Source organism: Sprattus sprattus (assembly GCF_963457725.1).
Source record: "Sprattus sprattus genome assembly, chromosome: 6".
NCBI lineage: Eukaryota > Metazoa > Chordata > Actinopteri > Clupeiformes > Clupeidae > Sprattus > Sprattus sprattus.
Window position 1 is genome coordinate 2,655,079 of NC_137925.1, and position 23,310 is coordinate 2,678,388.

The following is a 23,310-nucleotide window of genomic DNA, read 5'->3' on the forward strand; positions in this document are numbered from 1 at the left end:
ACATGTGTTAATGAAACAGTATAACAATCATGAGCTGAGTTTCAGGAATGTATTTTTCTAACAGATCGCTAAACTTTCCTTGTGCAAACGCTCAGGTAGTCATTTTTGTACGGACTGTTCAGTTGAACACAACAGTGTTCAGGGAATGGGGACTTTGGTCCTAGTGTTTGCCATGGAAGGACGCAACATCCCAACAACAATGTGAGAAAAAGCATGTCCGTGTAGTGCAATTTTCATTAATTTGGTCAAACACCTTTTTCCAGCTACATGGTCCTATCCTTCAAACTACTGTTAAAGTGGCACTGAAAATGCTAATGGGTGGCTGATGCTCACTGATTCCATCCTTTTTTTTTTTTTTTTTTTTTTTTTTTAAAACATCTGGTTGTTTGTATCACATTTTAGTAGTCTTTTCAAAGACAGTTTGAGTCATTGGGCTGAGGCTTTTTATTTTCTAAATACCGTGGGCGAGAGGTAATGATATTTGCAGCGAAACATCTTTGTAATTGCACTCAAAAAAATGGAAATAAAAGATTTGTCTCCTTTTGTTTTTGTATGTTGAGCCCAGTCTTATGGACCTGTAGTGTATTACGGATCAAAGGAACTGTACGTAATACCACTTTCAGTCACCAGATGTCAGTAGAGAAGTTAGAGTTTGTAGATATCCTTCATCTGATCGTGGGATAGTTCAAAGAGCGCAGACCAGAGTGTATTACATGGTCTGTGGGATATTGGAAGCTACTATTATGTACAGGTGTGTTCAAAGATTATGTCAATCGTGCCACAATTTCAGTCAACAGGTAATATCTGAGAAGTGATTGCTATTGGCTGGCAGACTCATCAGAGCCCCCCCCCCCCCCTTTTAACTTAATGTCCCCTTGTTTTATCATTTCTTTTAGAGGAAAATATGATCATAAAATAGTTTTCATAACATGTCCATTATATTACATGAAAGATCGTTGTTTTGCATGTTTAAACAATAATATGATGCAACTGATGTAAGGGCTAAACCATTTTGAGAGACATGGACAGCATCGTACCCCCGTGGCTTTAGATCAAGTTATTTTGCATAACAAACCGAAAAACCTGAACCTGCAATTGTCGATCTGCAAGAGACACCCCTAGATTGCTAGGTCCACTTTTTATGATTCTCACCTTTGGGTTCCAGATTTAAGCTACCTGATCGTGCTGTCCAGTTAACAGCTCATTTAAACGCCAACACGGAAGGCGGCGCTAATGTAACATAAAGTTGGTTTGCATCTGGTATATCGTTAAGGAAGTAACGGAACCTTTACTCAAGACAACAGTTGCAGTGGTAACATTTGCGGTTACACACACACTTAAAAAAAGTCGAAAATAGCCAGCGTGTAGGATTTTTTTTCCCCGAAGATGCCGAGAAGTACCGGTGACGGGTCTTATCAACGGAAGAGGATTTGCGACAGTGAAATGAAGCCTTTGCAGTTCATATAAGTTTGTGATCCAAATACACAGGATCGCATTGAGATGATAAACTTAAGCGCTGATGTTATAGCTAACTTAGGCTAGATATAATTTAGCGATAGCTGACAAGCTATCGTAAACGCAGCGAAATGTATCTTTGGCTAGCTTGCTAAATGGGTAATTAAACTCCTAGCTAGACGACAGCTTAAGGATATGAGTTTGGCTAGGGACATTTATACAATGATACTTGTTAACGACAACGTTCAGCAATTCTAAATATTTAACTTTAATGATAGATAGCTGCTAGCTCGCTGCAATGAAATTACACGGGTTGTGGTATGAATAAATCAGAGTTGTAGTTTAACTCTGACTACTTAACATTAAGGAGAAGGAGCAAAATGGAACAGAGTGTCCGTAAAAGGAAGAACATTTTTACACTCTTACATTTGGAGGAACTGTACCGTTAGTTGGATACACCAGCTGCTACACTTACTTTTCAGAGACATTCAATCTGCCAAAATACCCGACTTCTAGCTCCTTGGCAGTCTGCCTTACATCAGCTCACTAACGAGGTTAATTTGACACCAAGCCTCAAGATGATGTATTCTTCGCGTAGGAAACCAGTGCTTTATTTCAAAGAAGACAAAAGGTAAGATTGCACACCAGTATATTGTAATATAATTATATAATTACCATTAGTTCTCCTTAATATAGGTAATAGCCTATCTCTGCTCAATGAAACCCACATATCCTATGTAGGACTACATAGCCTAGTAAGGTTTGGTTCTTCGGGGATTTGTTTCACCTATTAGCTGCCTTTCTGTGTATGCCAATGAAATGCCAAGTTCAAGCTGTTTCAATTCTGATGATGTGGTGTTCTCGCTCAAAAGCTCAAACTCCAAGACGAACAGTCAAGACACTAATCCGTGAGTTGGCCTAAGAGGGCTGAAGCTGCATCTTCTTGTGGCCTATGCATAGCCTACTTACACCTATAAGTGTACTGGTGTGCTACAGTGGTTGATGCACTGCATGTTGTCTTTAAAGCTTTTGTTTTTGTGTCCTACTATATGATGCAGATAGAGCAGAGGTCCTGTTCCGCTACAGGCTAGGCTACCAACCCAACGGGCTAGCAGGGCCTTATTCCTACCCAACATAGGGGTTCATTGTCACTATCCAAAGCCCTCCTCTTGCGTCACATGTGAAACGAGCAGGACATCCGTGACTGGATGTGTTAGTTACATCATCCAAATGTGAGACAAATGCGAGACAAATGCAGTCAAGAGAAATCTGGAAACTATGAAAGAGCAGTCACCATAAGTTTTCACCTCATCCTAGACACTGTTGTGGGAGCAGGTTGGTCCTCAAACATCCGCATTATTGTGTGTCTATCTAATGCCACATTTAGTGACTTTCTATGATATCAGCTGTACACGGTACATCATAATTGGCAGACCTCATTTAAGTGATCACAGATTTAGGATTACAGGGGAGACCTGAGGTTTATTTAGTTGCCTAAAAACAAATTTCTGCAATCCAGGTGCTTTACAGAGCCTGAACCCCCTAGAGAAGGCACTGAGAAGAAATACTCACTTTTAACTGGATAAAACTTTAAGCAGAATCCAGCTCATATGGGGACCCATTGCAACCCTTGGCAATTTTGGATAGTCTTCTATAAATTATTATTTTATTTTTAAGTTTTACCATGGCATCTTTTTGTTTTGTTAAAAAGCGTCGTTCTTTCATATTAGTTGTGCGTTTATAAGCCTCAGTCGGCCGTCTCCATCCCTCAGGTGTGTAGATGTCAAGCTAACAGATGAGTGCCAAATTGTATCATAACAGTGCTCTTTGAGCCGGCTTTAACTTTAACTGTGCATGACTGCTGTGGTTGTGTGACTGGATGTGGTGTGCATACTAGACAGGCATGAAACATAACTGGTTGAGTTGCATAGCATAACTGCTCACACAAGGGTCATGTGGGCTACTTGAGTGGGTTTTGGTGGGGGGAGGGAGGGGAATGCTTAAAGAGGACAAAGTTGATTATTTTGTCTTTTTAAAAAATATCCTTGTAAGAAATCACCCTAAAGACTTTGTGAAAATGTTAGTGAATTTCATTAACACCCGTTTGATGTATGGCGACCACATTCATTTTAGCGCATGTGTTTGGCAGGTTTTTATCAAGGAAGTGCACAGTGTTCAAGCTGTTTGGCCTGTGCTTGCTCCTGGTGATGGGCTCTCTACTGTGGCTGCAGCTGAGCTGCTCTGGAGACCTGGGCCACGTCACGCTGAAGGGCGAGCCCCAAGCCCTGCCCCAAGCCCTGCCCTGCCCCCACGAGAGGCTTCCGCTCAGCCAGGACAACCCGGGCTGGGGCCCCCACAAACTGGCCCTGATTATCCCCTTCAGGGAGCGCTTTGAAGAGCTGCTGGTCTTTGTGCCCTTCATGCACACGTTCCTCAACAAGAAAAGGATACGACACAAGATCGTTGTGGTCAACCAGGTGGACCACTTTCGGTAAGTGGAGGTGCGTGTGTTTGTGTGCGTGTGCGTGTGCGTGTGGCGTGTGCGTGTGTGTGTGTGTGTGTCTCTCTCTCTCAGTGGGTACTGTGTATTTGAATGTGTGTGACAAAAGATATAGGGCAGACGTTTCATACAAATCCTAATAGCACTGGTGAGCAGACTACTTGACTGCTTAAAAAAAAAAATGCTTCCATCTCGTCCTTTGTTTAATATTAGTGCTGTTGGCTGTTGATTATGTTCAGTGTCTAACAGAATCAAAACACTGTACCCCCAAGCATCCAAAACATCATGCCAAACACTCACACAGCCTTGGGATGTTCAGTTATGTGACTAACCAGTGCATTTTCATCACATAAATGTGTAAATATATATATATATGTATAAAAAAAAATCTTATGTTCTCCCATCTCTCAAAGTTTCAACAGAGCCTCCCTCATTAACGTGGGCTATCTGGAGAGTGGAAATGAGACGGACTACGTAGCCATGCACGACGTAGACCTGCTTCCCATGAACGAGGCTCTGGACTACAGCTTTCCAACGGAGGGGCCCTTCCATGTGGCCTCTCCAGAGCTGCACCCCATCTACCATTACAAAACCTACGTAGGCGGCATCCTGCTCCTCACCAAACAACATTACCAAATGGTAACTTGCACACAAACATGTGAAAGCACCTAAAAATTGGGCGATTTACCTAATTTTAATCTCTTCTGTTTCTATGTTTTGTATCTGCTCATTTGTACAGCACTTTGAATTACATATGTGTATAAATTGTGTTTAGATAAATAAACTTGCTTGCTTTGCCTTGCTTGCCATTCTGTCAGTTGGAGCGTTTTAATGAAGGTGTTGGTTTTCATAGCCTAGAGAGGTATTTGGTCTTGTTTTACTTTGTTGGACTATGCCAGATGGACACCAATGTGTTGGCACTACATCAAATTAAGCTACGCATGTATTCATGGCTCCAAGAAATGGAGCTGATTGTCCATAAACTAGCCATCTTGCTCTGTGCAAACGTGAGCGTCTGTCTGACCTGATGTGTTTCTGTCTTCCACAGTGCAATGGCATGTCCAATCGGTTTTGGGGCTGGGGAAGAGAGGATGATGAGTTCTTTAGGAGACTCAAGACAGCTGGACTGCAGGTAATCCTCTGGTTCGCTTGCGCCATCTGGTGGTTGGTGGATATTCTCTTGTCATTGCTAGGGACTTCTACAACTTCCTGCGCTGTTGTCCTGGAGTGTAGTGTTTGTTGGCTAGCATTACTGGGTGTTTTTTTGCCAACCCAGAAAAATGCAGTGATTATCCTTGCAGAGAAAATAAGAGCGTTACACGTAGGACATCTTCAAAGTTCTCACCAGAAGAGAAATGATTTTCTAAAAAAAAATTGGGGGGGTGAGGGATGGCAATTAAAAAGTAATATTGATGCTGATGCTATATCCAGTTTCCCTCATCATAGATTTCGTCAATTAGCAGACGCTTTTATCCAAAGCGACTTGCAAGGATTGGTTAGCATGATTAGCATGAACTGATCAGCTGTCACTGTGCCTCCAGCTTTTCAGGCCAAATGGGATCAAAACGGGTTACAAGACCTTCCGCCACATCCACGACCCTGCATGGAGGAAGAGAGACCAGAGGAGGATAGCATCTCAGAAACAGGTACAGAAGAAGGTCCCGTCAGGGAACTAACCCTGACATGTCATTGTCCTAGTCACCGAAACACACTGGGCCCTCGCTGATGTCATTTTAAAATAAATTAACTCAAAATATATCAACACACACACACACACACACACACACACAACCCGCCTTCATAGTGGAATATAATGTAACAAATAAGTAGTTATCGTTGGTGTCTTTATCGTCGTTTGGATGTCACAGTTGGGCGTTCTTAGTGGCCGCCATTTCCAGACTTCTCTCTTCTTGTTTTATATTTCCCTCTCGGTGATAACCCAGTTAGATTGGTTTGATTTCATATGCTGATTAAGTTGGACATGTTGTAACCTGTTCCAACCATCCTCATTTGAATATGATTACGTTCCAGCATTGCTTTCTTGGTAAAGTGCAGTTTTATTAATTGTACTTGTTTTTCTTGTATTGTTCACACAATAGAAACTGCCCTCAGTGCAGGATCATGTTTGTTTCATTACCACACAATCTAATCGAAGTGTGAGTCATGTTAATGGCTTGTGAAACACTTGTAAAGGTGCCAGTGAAAATCCGTTAAATGTAAATTAAAAGTCTTATTTGTAAGGCTCTTTTCTGCATATCTTTCTTTCTTTCTCTCTCCTCTCTTGTCTCTCTTTTCCCCAGTTCAAGCTCACTTTCTCAATCTACATCAATCCTCTTTGGTGATAGTAATGAGTTATACAGGTGTTAATGCTGAAGATTCATATTTACGTTATTCTCTCTCCTCCTCTCTCTTTCCTCTCTCTCTCTCTCTCTCTCTCTCTCTCTCTCTCTCTCTCTCTCTCTCTCTCTCTCTCTCTCTCTCTCTCTCTCTCTCTCTCTCTCTCTCTCTCTCTCTCTCCTTCTCCCCTCTCTCTCTCTCTCTCTCTCTCTCTCTCTCTCTCTCTCTCTCTCTCTCTCTCTCTCCCCCCCTCCATCCTTCAGGAGCAGTTTAAGGTGGACCCTACGGGTGGGCTGACTAACATGCGGTACACAGTGGAGTCCAGGCAGGAGTTGACCATCAGTGGGGCTCCCTGCACTGTCATCAGTACCAAACTGGAGTGTGACCTGGATGACACACCTTGGTGTCAGTTCAGCTAGTCTCCGACCCTCTTCTCGCTAAAACATTGACATCATGGGAGTGAATGCTGTCACTTTCATTGAAAATATTTTCATTTTATGCAAATGCTAAAGTGCTCTATAGCTGCCTGATTTCCTCTCCCTGAACAAGCTGGCTGAATCTTGTGACTAGATTTCATGAACTGCACAGGAGTTTGGTCCATTCCAATCCCAGCATTTTGTATGGGTTTGTTTTTGTTTTGTGGAGTGAAGTTACACCATAGGATGCAGCAGTGGCCTTTATTTCACAGGGATCCAATGGTATCCTCATGCAGTTGTTCACATCTGTTGCTACGGTGATTGGGAACAACTCAACCCTCTTGAAGCTGGATACTAGGATATCACTGGGAGGACAAAATCCTCATACGCCTAGACATGACAGATGGTTTTAGGGTACTCTGACGTGCATTTGCACCTATTTATATAACATTAAGTGTCTGGAAATTATTTGCACATTGTTTTATTCTTATAAAATTCATAAAATTATTTCAATCCAACTTCTTGTAAGAGTTATGTGTGTGAAGTTTGCATGGTTCTGCTGTTTCCAAAGTAGGCCACCAATCAGATCTACTTTGTAGTAATGTATTACTCCAAGAGACGTATTCAAGATCACGTAATTTATCCACAGTCCTGGTGGGTCTCAGACCTCTGCAGCCACATCAACAGTTCAAGAAACAAGAATCACGACTCCTTGTCAATGTTTGCCAGACCTTTAGTCTGGTAAAATGGGAATTTTATTTACGGTTGTCATTTTATGGTGCTGGCAGAATGAGTTTGATTGTTTTTTACCTGTTCTCGATGGGAATGAATCTCACAAAAAAATATTAACTGTAACTTCCAATACCTGTCGATGTACTACCCCAACGTAAATTCGAAATATAAGCATTGCTAAATAGGAGGAAACAATGTATGACTCCTGTCGGCATGCAATAATAAAGTTAAAACAGTGAAACACATTTTGATGAGCTAAGCCATTAATGTGTTTGATTAATGTTTCACAGTTGATCAGTGTTAATAAGCAGTGCTCTGCCTGTAATATGCAGTTTGACTGATATGACATGGTATTAAGGGAGGAGAACAATAGCATTTTAATTAAATTAAAAATAGCTGTAACCTTGTCTCCAAAATGCCACATTACCCTCAAACCGAACGTAGAATATTACGCTGAAAGGGAACTTCTTTTAACATTTGCCCTTTTTTCCCATCTTTTTGCAGCCGGATTTTTACTAGGGACAAAATCTGTTTAGTAGGCTATTGACCTCGGACGCTATAACGATCGACCGCAAAACTGCTATAGCCTACAATGTATGGGGCACGCATCCCCGTGGAAGTAGGCTTAACCGCTTTTTCTCGCTTCTTCCCGCTCATAATGAAATTATAAGGGTCTGACTTCATCGACGGATCCCTACAGAGATAGACACATGTCTCTATACCTTAACTAAAGAGACTAGATAATTACAGTTATTGAGGTAAACAGACGCAGGTCGGTCTCTGTAGGGTTCCTTCCCATGCTGTCAGACCCTTGTCATAACATGACGAGAACCTGTCAGACACAGATGCTTGCTCCATGTTATTACATTGTAGGCTATAGTTGTTTTGCAGTTGCCGGTTATTAGGTTGATAACAAATAGGCTACTGGACCAATTTCGATTGTTTTCGTCCCTAGTAAAATGTTTGACCTAAAGAATGGGGAAAAGGACTAGCCTAATGTTTAAATATCCCTAAGTATAGCCTACACTAGATTTAAAGTTTCTGGTATCCCGATCAATAAATGCACAGACTGGTAATTTAATAATTCAAGTTTAACGTCTCCACCGATAGCATAATAACCTGTAGAGTGGAGATTATCCGATAGCAAATTATAGCCCAAAGGTTAGCCCTATTTTAAATTGCATTCTCCCTTTAAAGAGTTGGTAACGAGTAAAAGGGCAGGTATGAGTTAGTCCTTTGCTGTCTGCCCATATACAGCCAGTTGACAAGGCCATGGCATATCCTCGCTTAATGGGCCTAATGACTCAAGATATTAGATTTTTTCTTCATAGGTCATTCATGCAAAAAATGAATCCAATAAAATGAATCCCTGCATTTGTAAGATGCAACATTGTTCTTAACCTACATGTCTCGATGTAAGATAACTTGTCAATCGCTGACCTATTTAAAATACTCTTAGAGCTTGCACGAACGAAGGTTATGATTGGTCCAGACCCCAGACTTGTCTCCTACTGCGGAATATAATTGTCTGAGAGCTCTGCTGAGCCTATCTAACTAGCCTAGTTGAAGCGGCCTAAATTGGCAAGACTATATTTTATTGAGAATAATTATACGATTAAAAAAAAATGTTTGCTGTCGACGAATCATTCAGGTGTCAGGCCTATATCGAAGGTTTTGTCGATTCTGACGTGGCACACCTGCAAGGACAATTTATGTGGAAAGACCTATATGTCCATTTATCGTTCATTATAGTCTTATATAGCCTAGGCCTAATTTCAATAATTACAATAGCCTATGTATATGCTTATTTACGACCAGGGTTATCCAAGTGAAAAAAATATGTCTCACTGAAATATTCTTAGACTGTAGGCAACTTTTTAGACGGCATAGACTCATTTCCATATTTAGACATTCTACACCTGCTACTAAATTATTTAGTAGCCTAACTAATTCGGTGACATGAATTAAGTCGCATTGGATAATATTTTCTGCTAAATAGGCTACCAGACCTGGTTTATCACATTTGTTTTTCAACCCATGCCTTGTTGAAACAAATTGAATTGTCAGAATTAGCCCTATAATGTTCCTGAACAATTACATTCTGTCCTTGCAACGATAATAGGCCTGTGAGGCTGTGACCTTTCATGTCTTTGTTTTGCGGCAGGTTGCTTATTTTAATATGCACATGCGCTTCACTAACAACAACAAAAAACATTGTCAGGAGGCTGTAATAAATTACTTTGGTTGGCCGTCATGGGAACAGAGAGCAAGTCAGGACTTCGTTAGGTCGTAATATGCCTATTAACACCGATCACCCAAATCTCTGCCCTCATCAATCGGGATTTAGGTTTAATTCCCTCAAAGGCGTCGCTAACCGCCGGAACAACACCCATTAGACCACTAGGGCTATAAATGCCTGGCAGTCTCCAAGGCAGTCATTACTGCAAGCATGACGAGGAACTGGTCGCACTCTGAGAAGCTCGACCGGCGCACAGAGGGACATCTCTCCTTTTCGGAGGGGTATTTCGATACTTACAAAATCCCGGGAACGTGGGCACAGCCTAAATACTGCTTCAGCATTGATGCCATCCTGTCGACAGACCACCGGGAGGCAGCGAAGCGGAGCGCTTACTCCCAACAAATACTCGCTTCGAAGCCCTCGCATGCCCCGCTGCAATCGCCTTATGGCTACATACCTGCCAGGGCTCTGTACCAGCAACAACTCCACCAGCGCCACATCGAGCCGTGCCATCGCTTGCAACCTCACCACACCTACGAAACAGAGTTATATGATGGTAAGATGAATACTATTATATATAGTTATAGGCCTATATTGTATATTATAATACGATTAGCTATAGGTTATACAATACAATTGTGCAATCCGCTGACAAAATCTTGTTTTATCTTGTTAAGGTAGCATCGGTTATCCAAATCACATGACAAGTCGTGGAGCTTTCGGGCAGAAAACCTGCAGACGGATCCGCACAATCTTCACTACAGAACAACTAAGGAAATTAGAGGAAGTGTTCAGCAAGCAGCGTTATATGACCGGGACTGAGAAGGTGCTGCTCGCCTCAGCGCTACGCCTTACCGAGACCCAAATAAAAGTATGGTTCCAGAACAGGAGAACGAAATGGAGAAAAAGCCAAGAAGACCAAGCCCAAAGTTCCGTTTGTTCTGAGGAGGAAGAGTTTATATCTGTGGACAGTGACGACTCCCTGTAGTCTCAAGGAACTTTAAAAGTTGCAGTAAAGACCCTGCAACGGCTTTCCATTCATTTTAATTTCTGTTACCAAATAATATTTGGCCTTAGGTATTTCTTGTCAAACAAGATACGTTTGGAAGATGGCACTACTGTGTGGTTCACCATGCCTCTCAAATAAAACATACTCTACCATTTCTCTGTTTCAAGTGGCGTCAATATGTTAAAAGAAAATGAAATATCCCTCGTATCTTACCAGATATTAGCTATGTTAACCCCACAAAGGTGTATTTAAATAGCTTGGCTACTTTTAATTGAAATGCAAGTTAATATTATCGTTATATTAATATTGTTGTTGTTATTATTATATAATAATGTATGCGGGTTAATACTCTACTATTATTAGCCTATGTATAATGACGTAGCCTACACTCTCTCAAACGAATCGACTCAAAATATAGCCTAGTCGTTTAAATTTAAATTAAATATTCAATCAACATTTGTGGACTGAACCTCAATGTTATTCATTAGCGTAGCAAATCATGTAATAATCGTTGTGTCACACATGTTTCAAAGTGTTAATATGAGCACCATACGTAAAATCGGCCTATCGGCACCTAGGGATCAAGGTGGCTTAAAAGTGCAAATGGAATTAGAATAACACATAGATACAAATTATTAGTTTAACATACGTCTTCCAGAGGAAAAATAATCATCGAGTCGAGATCCTTTCAATTGCCTTTTTCTGGCAGTTTCTGTCATACATGTCCAATGGGAATTTTTTTTAGATTTTCAGAATATAGAATTGGCGATAGCCTTACAATGTTTGTTATTGTTTGCAGATTAACTTTATCGTGCACATCTGTTCAAGTAGGCCTACTCAGTGACTGAAAATTCTAAACAATAATACAAATGATTACATTAATAATAATAATAATTATATATTATAAGTCGTTTTTGTAATGTAATTAAAATACACTGACTGCTATGTCCTCTTTGGTAATAACATCTGTAGAAATGCACTTAAGGAATAAACAGTTAAGGTCACCCTTTACATGATCACTAGATGGCATTAAAGAGTGGACACAACGTTATAAGTGTAAGAATCAATCAGTGGTTAACTCACAAGATTAATGATATGATGGAAAGAATAATTTGCTACATTTGGTTAATCCTATAATAACAAGATAAGTGCATAAGATAAGTAACTGATTAGAACTTAGGGCTCAAATCAATCCATGATGCCATAATGACCATAGTCAGACTTGCCCTTTGAAAATCATTATACTGACTTGATTTGTGGGTACAGCCTTGATTGGTTTACTTTGAATATTCTGATCTAAAGCTACATATATTACATTTAAACTTTATCTATGTTTGTAGTGATCATTGAGCTCTTATTATTTATCTCTGAATGAGAAGGTAAAGTGTGATGAAACACAGACTGTTAGATAAAGGTATCCATCATAGATATTTGACCAATTCTATATTTGACTATATTATTGTCCACCTTTTGTGCCAGTATGAGAACGGTATTCATAAAAAGTGCATAGAACTTAAAACACATGCAAAAAGCATGACATAATTGCATGGAAAAGTCCTTTTAATGTTTCATTTTACATTAGGTATAGAGTTTTTATAGAAACGGCACTCTCTTCCCTTTAATCTTCTAATCTCTGTCTCTTTATCACTAGTAAAATAGCAGACACTTGCTTCACACCCTTCCTCTAGCCCCAGATAGATAAAAGAGGGTTTAACATCAGTTAGCTTGTTCCAGGCAGGGGAACAATAATCACATTTTAACTCGACTTCACACCCGGAGCATTCACAAAAACTCCAACTGTTAATGCCTCCTTAATAATCAATGGCCTGAGGCAAAATTAATAGACACTAATGGCCATTTGGATCCGAAAGGCAAGGAGAGGGGAGGGGGCAAAATCTGCCAGTGAAAGCTATTAATTATATGCAGAGGGAGCGGGTAGGCAGGCACTGGAGGGGTGTGTGTGTGTGTGTGTGTGTGTGTGTGTGTGTGTGTGTGTGTGTGTGTGTGTGTGTGTGTGTGTGTGTGAGTGTGTGTGTGTGTGTGTGTGTGTGTGTGTGTGTGTGTGTGTGTGTGTGTGTGTGTGTGTGTGTGTGTGTGTGTGTGTGTGTGTGTGTGTGTGTGTGTGTGTGTGTGTGTGTGTGTGTGTGTGTGTGTGTGTGTGTGTGTGTGTGAGTGTGAGTGTATGGGGAAGGAAGAAGAGAGGGCGGGCTGGGTAGCTTTGAGGCTCTGAAGGGTCCATGGCCTGCAAGTTTCACACGGACTTCCGCAGAGCACCTTATGAAGAAGGCAGGCAGGGGGGCTTTGGCTGGGTCCGGGCGGGCGGGATTGTTTCGTCTGAAAAGGGCGACATCTGTCCGGGGGTTGGGGGAGACTGCTCAAGCCCATTAGGTGTGCCGCTCACTCAACAACTTCCAAGATCTGTCTCTCTCTCTTTCTCTTTTTCTCTCTCTGTCTGTCTCTCTCTCTCTCTTTTTTTAAACACACAAAAGCGAAGGAAGGGGAGGGAAGGAGGAAGAGCAGAGGGGGGGGGGGGGGGGGGGGTGTAACGGGTGAGGGAGCTTTAAGATTTCCCAGTGCTATGATCTGTCTATATCTGCGTGCAGACAGGCGCCCATCTATACGGACAACACACAGACAAACATCTCACTGGCTTACTGCGATTACTCCTGCAAAGAACTCTAACACAAACATACTCCTTGTCAATCTATTGCTCGCTTTGTTATTGATCGGGCCGGTGTAAAGTAAATACAAAATCACACAGACTCCTAGACCACTTGATGAACCTCCATACGGAGAAATTGACCTTGAATTGTTCAGCAGTAAGCATTAGGATTCCACACAAGATGGCACCTTCCCCCCCAGTCCCACCGGGGGACGCCTCCCATAATAGTATACATGACACTCCTTCAGTCCTCCGTGCTCTCTACGCCACACAAGGTCGCGCCGTCCAAAGGTCAAGTGGCATCTGCGTGCTCCCACATAATCAGTGCTATGAGTGTTTCCAAGGGACATCCGATGCACAGACGCATTTCAAAATCAAGGGCAGGAATATGTTGCTCCAGTTGTACCCCTTAATTGAGTCATTTTTTTAAGATTATGCATTATGCATTATAAAAAGGCCATTTTGATCAGCACTGAGCATGTCTGGTAAATTAGCCATATCTGTGGTGTTAGCAGAGCATGTAGTTAGTTTACATCGTTTGCTCAATATAAAAGATAATAATAATTGTATAGATGTTCATGCTAACACTGTATATTTCCACATTACTTTCCGGTGTATGTCGGTAAGCCATACCTTTACAAAACCAGATTTACCACTGTGATTTAAATTTAAAAAAGCAGTAATCTAAAAGAATGTCTGGGAGCAATATGACATTTATCACATGTGTCTATACATTATTTATTGTTATAATCCACATGAAATTAATTAATAATGATCTGTCTCCATACTTCTTTATAGTTTACATTAACAGCTGACTCGACACAATCCATGCAATAGAGCATTGATTACCGCATCTTCAAATACAAAGAGGTGCGCACACAAACGGTGTGACTCTTGTAGATCCTTAATGGACAGAATTATTATCCTGTTATAAATTGCCCATGCTGTAGAAAGAACCTTTGAGAATACTTTTAAAATGATGCAAGTACGAATTACTTACTAGGTTATATGATAGGCTGTTTGAAGTAGGCTAATATCGAAGCAATGTCTTTTCGCTCACATATTGTCGAAAACATTATTGAAGGCTACAACATTTTGAACAGAATAGTTTATAATATAATGACACTAGAATGTATTCTCACACTTCATCTTCAAGCGTAAATTGCTGATACAATGTGTTCAGTTGCTGTAATTGAAACCCCCATAGCGACCGTTTCTAATTAATCTGTGATTGAAATTGAAATTATTAGCATTGCAAAATATATCATATTGCCATGACGCAATGAAGGGATGCTGTTTGTGTACACACATGCATGGGAGAAAGGTAAAGCTAAATGGTTAGTTTCTGTCAGGGTGCATGTTACACCGTTTAACATCCTACAAAATGGCTGTAATTTGCGCCTCGTGGCCTCATCTGCGCATGCTCTCCACACCTCTGTCACAGAGTCGATGGCAGGTATTGATGTTGGCGAATGACAAGCCCTTTCTCAAAAGCCTGTCTGATCTTCGGTCATAACAGCGTTTAGAAATGTTGCCCGGGAGAAGAGGACACAAGTAGCGCTGTCACAAACCATTTGACATCGAGGTTAACAAACATTGCCTACTTGTTGTCCGTTCTAATGTGAGTCGTTGTATACTCCGGCTGATTTCTTGAAATAATTTCTTCATGTGCGAATAGTTTTCGGAAGACGGACACACGGATTCAGCGCAAACAATCTCTACGTAGAGACTTTTTTTGGAGATATCGAAACCCTGACATTCATCTTATGCACGTTATGGATCCCATAGGAACGTACAAATTACGTTAACTTGCATTTGAAGGATTTTTACTGACTGTTTCTGAACTGTCGGACACGATCTGAAGTCCCATCGTTGCTCTCAGGTTTGACAGTGTTTTTATTTGTCATAAGGTAGGCTATTTGATTTTATGCAACTTTGGCGTGATGTTTCAACACAGCAAAAAGTGCTTTACCATCGAATCGCTCGTTGGCAAAGATGCCAATTCCTCGACATCTGGGGACGAACCTATCAGACCCACGGCGCTGAGATTGACGGAGTCGGTTCATCCCGCGCCCTTTGGGACATGCTTCCAGAATTCCGGCAGGACCTTGTACAGTGGCCCGGAAATGATGTTCCCTGATCCGGGCTCTCATACCAACCCCGCACTGTCTCTCCATCACATGCAACTCCCCTCGCAGCATTTCTTCAACCCTCATCAGAGAGATGCATTGAACTTCTATCCGTGGGTCCTGCGAAACCGATATCTTGGACACAGGTTCCAAGGTTAGTTCACAACCCTTATGATCTTTAAGTAGCCTAGTTAAATTGCTTACATTCAGGTTTAAGTGTAGGATAAGTGTCACTGGTGAAAGTAAAAGATGGCTAGCCTCATGTGCAGGTGTTGTATCAGACTTGATGGTCATCCTAGTTGGCCTAAGATGATCCCGGAGAATTCTGCACGACTTCAGTAGCAGGACCCATCACAGAGAGTTTGCACATTCTCCATGAAGTTACATTAAATAACTGCAACGTTGTAACATATAGTACTATGTTATATGCTATGTATACATTTGCATGTTGCAAATTGTAATGTTGCAATTTTCTTGTCAAAGCATCGAGCGCATGTCTTGAGGATATAGTAGCCTAGTCCTGTCGGTGGCGAAGTAATGAAACAGCGATTAGGCCCAGTAATTGCAGCAGTCTGCGTGCACAGGGTTTTTACAGCTGACAAATCCACAGTTGTTTGGAGACCTTCAGTGGAACAGAAAAGGGGTTGATTATCAACAAAATAACATAATTTGTGTCAGATCCTATTAAACGGATTCGGATGATTCAGCCAATTAGCACGTGAGGAGCAAGCTACAAGAACCCAACACAAACCCTCCAGGTGACCATTTTTTCATAGTTTTTAAACATGAGTAACTATTTGTTTAACCTCATCTTACACTCGGAGTTAAATTACATTTCAAAAGAAGTTTAAATATTACACAGTTATTTTGATAGGCTGCATGACAATTAGTTCCAGTGCCAGTATTCGGACTGCTTAATATTTCCTGCATTAACAAATAATAATAAAAAATGTTTGTTTTGAGGAAAAAAACAATGCAAACTGGTGAATAATTAGGTCTTAAAATAAGATACCCGCATGTGCTTTTTGGAGATTGCTTCGACCGATTGAAAAGCATTATTTTCACACACAAATGTTTCACACACAACATGAAACATTTAGCGCAGACGCAATAAACAAACGTGGAAGTATTAACATTGAAACATGAACATTGAAAAATGATTGGTTTTTATTCATAAATGTCATAAAAATCTATTTTACGGAAGTAAAATAGCCTTCAGTAAAACCTGTATCCCCCCCTCCCCCACTTAAGGCTATAAGTAATACAGTTATATTTCGGTAAAATTTGTTAAATAAAAACAAGGGTGCTGCTTGTTATCATAATCGTCAGTCTGGGGAAAAAAAAGAAAATTCATTATTTTAATTTAATTTTGCGGACTGTGTGTTCTCTTGTTAGGTTTTGGAGAAAATAAATTACACCGTAGCCGCCAACTCGAGCATGAATTTAATCCTGGTTTTAACTAAACATAATATGCAGCATTGCATTTTATTGTTGTGGCCGATCTTGTTTCTTTTAACTGGTCGAAAACAATCCTCGTTGGGAAGCAATGTGGTCATAATATTTACAGACTCTTGTTAGGATATTTAGTTTTTAATATTTATTCTTAGGAATCCAATCCAATAATTTTATTTACTGGCCTTTTATTAATTAATTCCAGAGTTTTTGTTTAATTGCATCACAGTCCCTTAAAATCCCTGAAAATGTATTTAAACAGGCTCAAATATCAGAGGACATTATTCATTCATAGACATTTATAGGACTAACAGTATTACTAAACAGTAAATGAACATGGAAGAAACAAAAATAATTACTTTGAATTGTGATCAGCAATTCACTGAAAGCAGACTCTCCCTAATCTTCCATAAAACATTCTACCTTGTTTGGGTCTTTTGGGCCAAAACATCCTGACAAGTAACTTATACTGGGTGGCCCCATTAACCAAGCAATTTGTTAAACCAGGCGGATCAATAACGCTTTGCTGCCCAGACCAGTCCTGTAGAGTGAGAGGAAGTCTGCCCCTATCAGACTCAAGCCGCGTCAGGTGTGCTCAGCGCGGGCCTCAGTCACTCACTTACTCACTCACACACACTCACACACACACACCCTCAGGCTATCCCACCACAGGTAATTGGGGGAAGTCAGAGGTTGTTGTGACCATTGCTCAGATCCGGGACTGAGATAGATTATCTTCTGTTTATGCCCCAGAACACATCAACACGGTGCTGGTGTCCAGTCACCTAGAACACTACTGTTCGGACAAGGCTAAACACAGCCCAGAGTGTCTGGATTACCTGCCCCCATGTCATTTATTTCCCCTCCTCTCCGTGTCTCGCCCTGTTTTGTGTTGCTTATCGCTCAATGGTGTTAATGGACTTTGAGGAGCTCACTTCCGATCCTGGGCTGATCGGGGAAGACCTGTGGGCTCCGTCATGCAGCACAGAGTAAACAGGATGTCACAATCGTAGGCAAGCGTGTGCATATGGTCTCGTCACAGGACGCACTCTGCAGCACATGGCACTGTTGTGACTCGGGCACAGGCCACACAGAGATGTCTGCACACGGCACTGTTACGACTCTGGCACAGGTCACACAGAGATGTCTGCACACGGCACTGTTACGACTCTGGCACAGGTCACACAGAGATTTCGGCATCCCAGATTTTAGTTTGCGTTGATCTCGTTAATGACACGTTGGGAAAAGGATGAGTGTGCATGATATATGTTTTTTTTTTTAAATGCTTTTGCTTTTGGAGACACGTTAAATGCCATATTACGGAGCGTTTGGCCAGAGTGAAGTAGTAGACACCCTACAGTAAGAGAAATGGAGAGAAGTAGACAGGTTACAGTGAGTGGAAGCAAATGGTGGTGGTGGTGGTGGTGGTGGGGTGAAAGATTCAGGTCCTTCATTTCCCTGTTGAATCCCCCCCCCCCCCCCCCCCCCCATCCTCCTCAAAAGATAATGAGGCCAGTGCTGACAAGACCAAGCTTGTTTGTGCCAGGGGAACAGTAGCAGCCCTGAACTAGATGCCATCTGGTTCCCTTTCAGTCAAGTTTGGGGCCACTTTCTCTGTGCGGATTGGCCGGGGTCTGTTTGAGCCCATCTTCCCCAGGGGGAGTCCCCCGTTTCTGGGGAACAGCCCAAGCGCACGTCCCTGGTGGAGCTTGGCTTGGGGTTTCTGCGCCTCTACCTCTCTCAGGGGGACCTATGGGGATGGTGAAGCCGTGACAGTGTCAGATACACACACACGCACACACACGCGGACACACACACGCTCAAACACACGTACGTGCACACACACACATACATACATGTACATGCACACACACAAATCTGTGCACACACATTCGCACATATTAATGCATAAACACACTCTCACACACACACACACACACGCACGCACACACACACATGCTCACACACACACACACACACTGCCAGTGCATGCAGAGCTTGTGCCTGTCGGTCGACTCGTGTGATGAGTCGTGAAGACCATTTTTCAATTGAATCGTCCCTGATGTGACTGAGGAGAGAGATTACGGGGTCAATTTGTCAGCGGTAAGATTAAGAGATGTGTTTGCATGGGGGAGCAAACGTTTGTGACGGACAGCCTAATGTCACCCGGGTCTTCTTGGCCTGTTGGTGCTCACTGCTCCTTGAGGAACCTATAAGGATTACTTTTCAACACCCGCAGAGCTGAGGTAGCTCATTATTGACATTCTTAACCCCCCCCCCCCCACACACACACACACACACACACACACACGCACACACACTCACACACACACATACCCAGTCTCAGAAACACTCAACACATTTTTGTGCTGAGATGTCTCTATTGTTATCGTTTCCTTTTTTCTCCCTTTTTTTTCTTTTCAGTCTCTGATGTTCAAAGGAGTTTCAGCACGCCAGCTGAAAATGCTTGTCAATGACAGTCCTGTGACAGAAAATATGCACTCTTTCCGCAGCCCCAGTAACACACATGCCTTATTAGGAAGAAGGAGTGCTAAACTTTTAGAGGCTCTTAGAATACATTATGAAGATGTTTTTCTGCCTTTGACAGAAGTAGGTTGTTCCGACAGGTATGTTTACAAATAGCAGCACAGGCTTTAATCTGTATTCACATAGGAAATGCCTGTACACCATGTTTTGTCCTCCTCACTTCACTAAAGAATTTCCTGAGCAACCCTCAGACTATACACGACATATATTAATAATGTGATAAAAATGCTTGTTTCTAAAACAGATTGAGCTGATGTTGCTCATCTGAACAAGCTTTTAGGTGGAAGTTCCACTGAAAGGACTTAGTTCAAAGCCATTGTCTGGAGATAAAAGGTCGGTTTCCATGCTCTGAAAGACACATTAAGTCTGCAAGGCCTACAGCTAATCCCCCTTCGTATAGAACTGATGCCATTAATGCCTTTTGTGCTCACAATCAGTACATCTTTATATTTAGTTAGGGTTTCAAGAAGGGTTGACATGCTCAAGGGACCTTTGTGCAGAAAAATCCATTTTAATTAGCAAATTCAATTAAGTTTGTCCCAGAGCACTTGAAGAGTGTCAGTTTGATGCAGACTAGAAAGCTCCATGAAGTGTTAGGGCCAAGTGCAGAACATGAATGTTTCTTGCAGTGCAATTTTTTTTCTTTTGTACCTATTAAGTCGGAAACAACAAGGCCATTAGTATAATTGGTGAAAGGTGAGCACCTTGATAAGCTCTATTTGGCTAACGATTCCAGTCTCCTATCAAAACAGTCGTCTGAGTTACAGTGGCGTACAGCGTTCCTACATCTCGTCCCAACTCACAATCGTGTCAAGGATACGATCTGTACACAACATAGTCCATAGTCAAATGAAGGGGAAATATATTTGTGCATCAAGAAGATGTGAAGTGCAGGTTTCACTTGTTTGCATAGTATTGACGTACGCGTCTCGTGTAGGGCACCTGAGGTGAACGTTGACATTTGGGGTTTGCACATCAGTTGTTGCCCCTTTGCGTGTCCTCTGCCCTGATTGGTCCCTTTTGCCTATTCGTGATGGAGGTTGTTTTCAACGTTTCTTTTTTTTTAAAGATATGCACACCAAACTCAAATGGTGGTCAGGTAGAAAATATCATTTGTTTATGTAAAATGTTTTCGTTTTCTTATAAGTGATTTTAATAAATGGATAATGGTCCATAGGGAGCCAGATGGTGTCTGCGGTGGGACACAAAGTCCCGCACCCAACTAAACCCAAAATTAACGACATTTCACTGCCGCCCTGAATGAAATCGGACAAAATCCATTGGATTTCGATTTGCTTAACTGCCATATCGCCATTATAGTCATCAGGCAATTTAGCCATCATAGATGTTTTTGCATTCACCCAGACTAAGATATTTACCTAGGACTTTAAACTGAATTGCTACAACTTAAAGGCCTTGCATTTGTATACAAATGAGCCCAATGCCAGCATCCAACAGAAAGATAGACTATGTTCAGACTAGAGGCTCTAATATAGAGCTTACAATTCTAATGATTCTGATTGAAGAGTGTGCATGTTAGTGGATGTTTTATACTTGTATTTATTTTAAGTGAAATTAATAATACTTAAATTAATTAGTCTAAATTGGTTTTCACTGGTGTACTGATTTACATCAAATTTCACTGGAACATTTCCCAGACAGTCTCACAATGTTTTTAGAATCTAGTCTCAACAAATACTTATTTTAAATATATGATTTCAACAAATGCATAATATATTGATAAAATTAATTGGTTCATATTATTTTGATTTATAAAACACATTTCTGTGGTCATCATTATTTTTGCTATAGGCAGTATCACACTGTCTAGATGAACAGTGTTTGTCAGGGTGATGACATATGAACGTAAATCAGTGGAGACGATATTTATCTTAAATTCGCTCACTGTGGTTATGTGACGGTGACTGCTCACTGATACACCCTCTGCAGATGTACGACTTTAATAAAATGCTAAAATAAAAAAAATGAAAACAAACACACCTTATATTTGCATGATACTGTAACAAAAATGACAATGATTAAATGAAAGTGTGATTTATTAAACAAAATACAGTTTTTGCATTTAAATATACAAAAAAAATCAACTATGATATGATATGAACCTGGTACATAATTTATATTAATGACAACTTGATATCTGTAGATCAACTCAAGCTCACCAACCTCCCCCCTCCATCTTTCTTCTCGTAGGTGAGGACAACAGTCCCGAGAACCTGCTTCTGCACGGGCCGTTCTCGCGCAAGCCCAAGCGCATCCGCACGGCCTTCTCGCCCTCGCAGCTGCTGCGATTGGAGCGGGCCTTTGAGAAGAACCACTACGTGGTCGGCGCCGAGCGCAAGCAGCTGGCCAACGGCCTCTGTCTGACCGAGACACAGGTGAGGTACCCCCACCCGACACCCCAAGACATTGTACAGCAGAGAGAGAGAGAGGGAGAGAGAGTGAAGTGGCTAATCCAACTATTTTTTAGACCTACAGAGAGAGAGAGAGATAGATAAAGAGAGGGAGAGAGAGAGAGAGAGAGATAGAGGGATGCAGGGGTGCGGCAAGCCTACATTCCTCTGCTCTGAGACGAGCCCGTAGCATGTCTGTCGGCTCGGCTTGAGTCATCTATCTCCCACACCACCCCTGGGAGCGAAACACAGTTTCATCACCCTAACCGGAAGAGTTTCTCTGCTGCTTTGTGGCTTTGCCGCTACCGGATGTGTTGGACTAAAGACAGAGGAATGCAGTGTGCACCAGTGCTTAGCGTGCTGTCTTCCAGAAAAACACACACTACACACATCTACCTTGAGTGATTCACAAATGTGACAGTATCGCGGGGGAAAAAATGGCAGTGTTAAAACCGATACATATACATGCGTGTGTTGCTGTATTCAGTGTGTAACACTTAGAAATAGAATTTGATTAAAGGCTGTGATTCGTATGGATCATAATTTGGCTTATGGAGAGGGAAACAGCAGACAGAGGCTGCGGTGAAAGCATAATTCGATTTACATCTTGAAACTGTTCATATATATATATATATTGGCTAATACTTGATCATACTCAATCTTCTAAGCAAAGTCAAAAGCAAGTGACTCTTGAAGGTCATGGAACATGTCTAACTCCCTCTCTCTCTCTCTCTCTCTCTCTCTATCTCTCTCTCTCTGTCCGTCCTCAGGTCAAGGTGTGGTTCCAGAACAGGAGGACCAAGCACAAACGTCAGAAGCTGGAAGAGGAGTCTCCTGAGTCGCTGCAGAAGAGAAAAGGCAGTCAGCACGTGAGCCGCTGGCGAGTAGCCACACAGCAGCCCGGCTCGGACGACATCGACGTCCTCTCTGAGGACTGAGATCAGACTTAAACCAGACTTAAACCTCTCCAAGACACTATCAGAGACAGAGAGTACAATGTTCTGTTTTTGTTTGTTTGTTTGTTTGTTTGTTTGGTTTGCGTTCAGTTTTTTTTTAAAAACATGTTGAAAATAACAGTGGTGGCGCGACGGTGTCGGCGAAGCTGGAAACGCACCTCGCGCTCCCGGAACACGGAACAGATCCGAGGAGCGGAACGCTAGCTATGCAGTTGTAGCGACAGCACACAGGCTGTGTGCGGGAGAACCTCTCTTGACTGAAATGCCCCCAGGCTGCTGTTGCTGGGCAGCAGTGACCATGGTGCGTCTCACACCGTGGTATACAGTCATAATTTACTGTTCCAGTTTATTTTTTATTTTTGAAATCACCTTAACAGTCTTTGGATGTTTGTCTCACCTCACCGTTGTGTGTTAGTTTAATCTTCACTAAAGATAGCGCAACTATCGAATCATTATCATTATCAT

At 41.7% G+C, this 23,310-nt stretch overlaps 3 protein-coding genes across 3 annotated transcripts; all 3 read left to right on the plus strand.

Moving 5' to 3' along the window:
• Positions 1-1,434: 1,434 nt before the first annotated feature.
• On the plus strand, positions 1,435-7,226 carry b4galt7 (xylosylprotein beta 1,4-galactosyltransferase, polypeptide 7 (galactosyltransferase I)). Its single transcript, XM_080841254.1, has 7 exons — positions 1,435-2,086; positions 2,328-2,363; positions 3,605-3,946; positions 4,369-4,594; positions 5,004-5,087; positions 5,497-5,601; positions 6,556-7,226. The coding sequence occupies exons 1-7, from the start codon at positions 2,034-2,036 to the stop codon at positions 6,709-6,711; spliced, it is 1,002 nt and encodes a 333-aa protein (XP_080697380.1). The 5' UTR covers positions 1,435-2,033; the 3' UTR covers positions 6,712-7,226.
• Positions 7,227-9,889: 2,663 nt separating this feature from the next.
• Positions 9,890-10,667, plus strand: LOC308367268 (homeobox protein notochord-like; the record flags this gene model as incomplete). The annotated part of the gene is made up of 2 exons (XM_080841138.1): positions 9,890-10,235; positions 10,357-10,667. 2 exons carry the CDS (start codon positions 9,890-9,892, stop codon positions 10,665-10,667), a joined length of 657 nt encoding a protein of 218 aa, XP_080697264.1.
• A 4,626-nt stretch (positions 10,668-15,293) lies between these two features.
• On the plus strand, positions 15,294-22,827 carry emx3 (empty spiracles homeobox 3; the record flags this gene model as incomplete). The annotated part of the gene is made up of 3 exons (XM_080841444.1): positions 15,294-15,633; positions 21,690-21,874; positions 22,660-22,827. 3 exons carry the CDS (start codon positions 15,294-15,296, stop codon positions 22,825-22,827), a joined length of 693 nt encoding a protein of 230 aa, XP_080697570.1.
• Between the last annotated feature and the right edge of the window lie 483 nt (positions 22,828-23,310).

Bases quoted from the DNA above. Each gene is read 5' to 3' on its own strand.
- b4galt7 (XM_080841254.1), top strand. From the start codon at position 2,034: ATGATGTATTCTTCGCGTAGGAAACCAGTGCTTTATTTCAAAGAAGAC. The intron at 2,364-3,604 runs GTGAGTTGGCCT...TGTGTTTGGCAG, and splicing joins AACAGTCAAGACACTAATCC to GTTTTTATCAAGGAAGTGCA. The intron at 3,947-4,368 runs GTAAGTGGAGGT...CATCTCTCAAAG, and splicing joins AACCAGGTGGACCACTTTCG to TTTCAACAGAGCCTCCCTCA.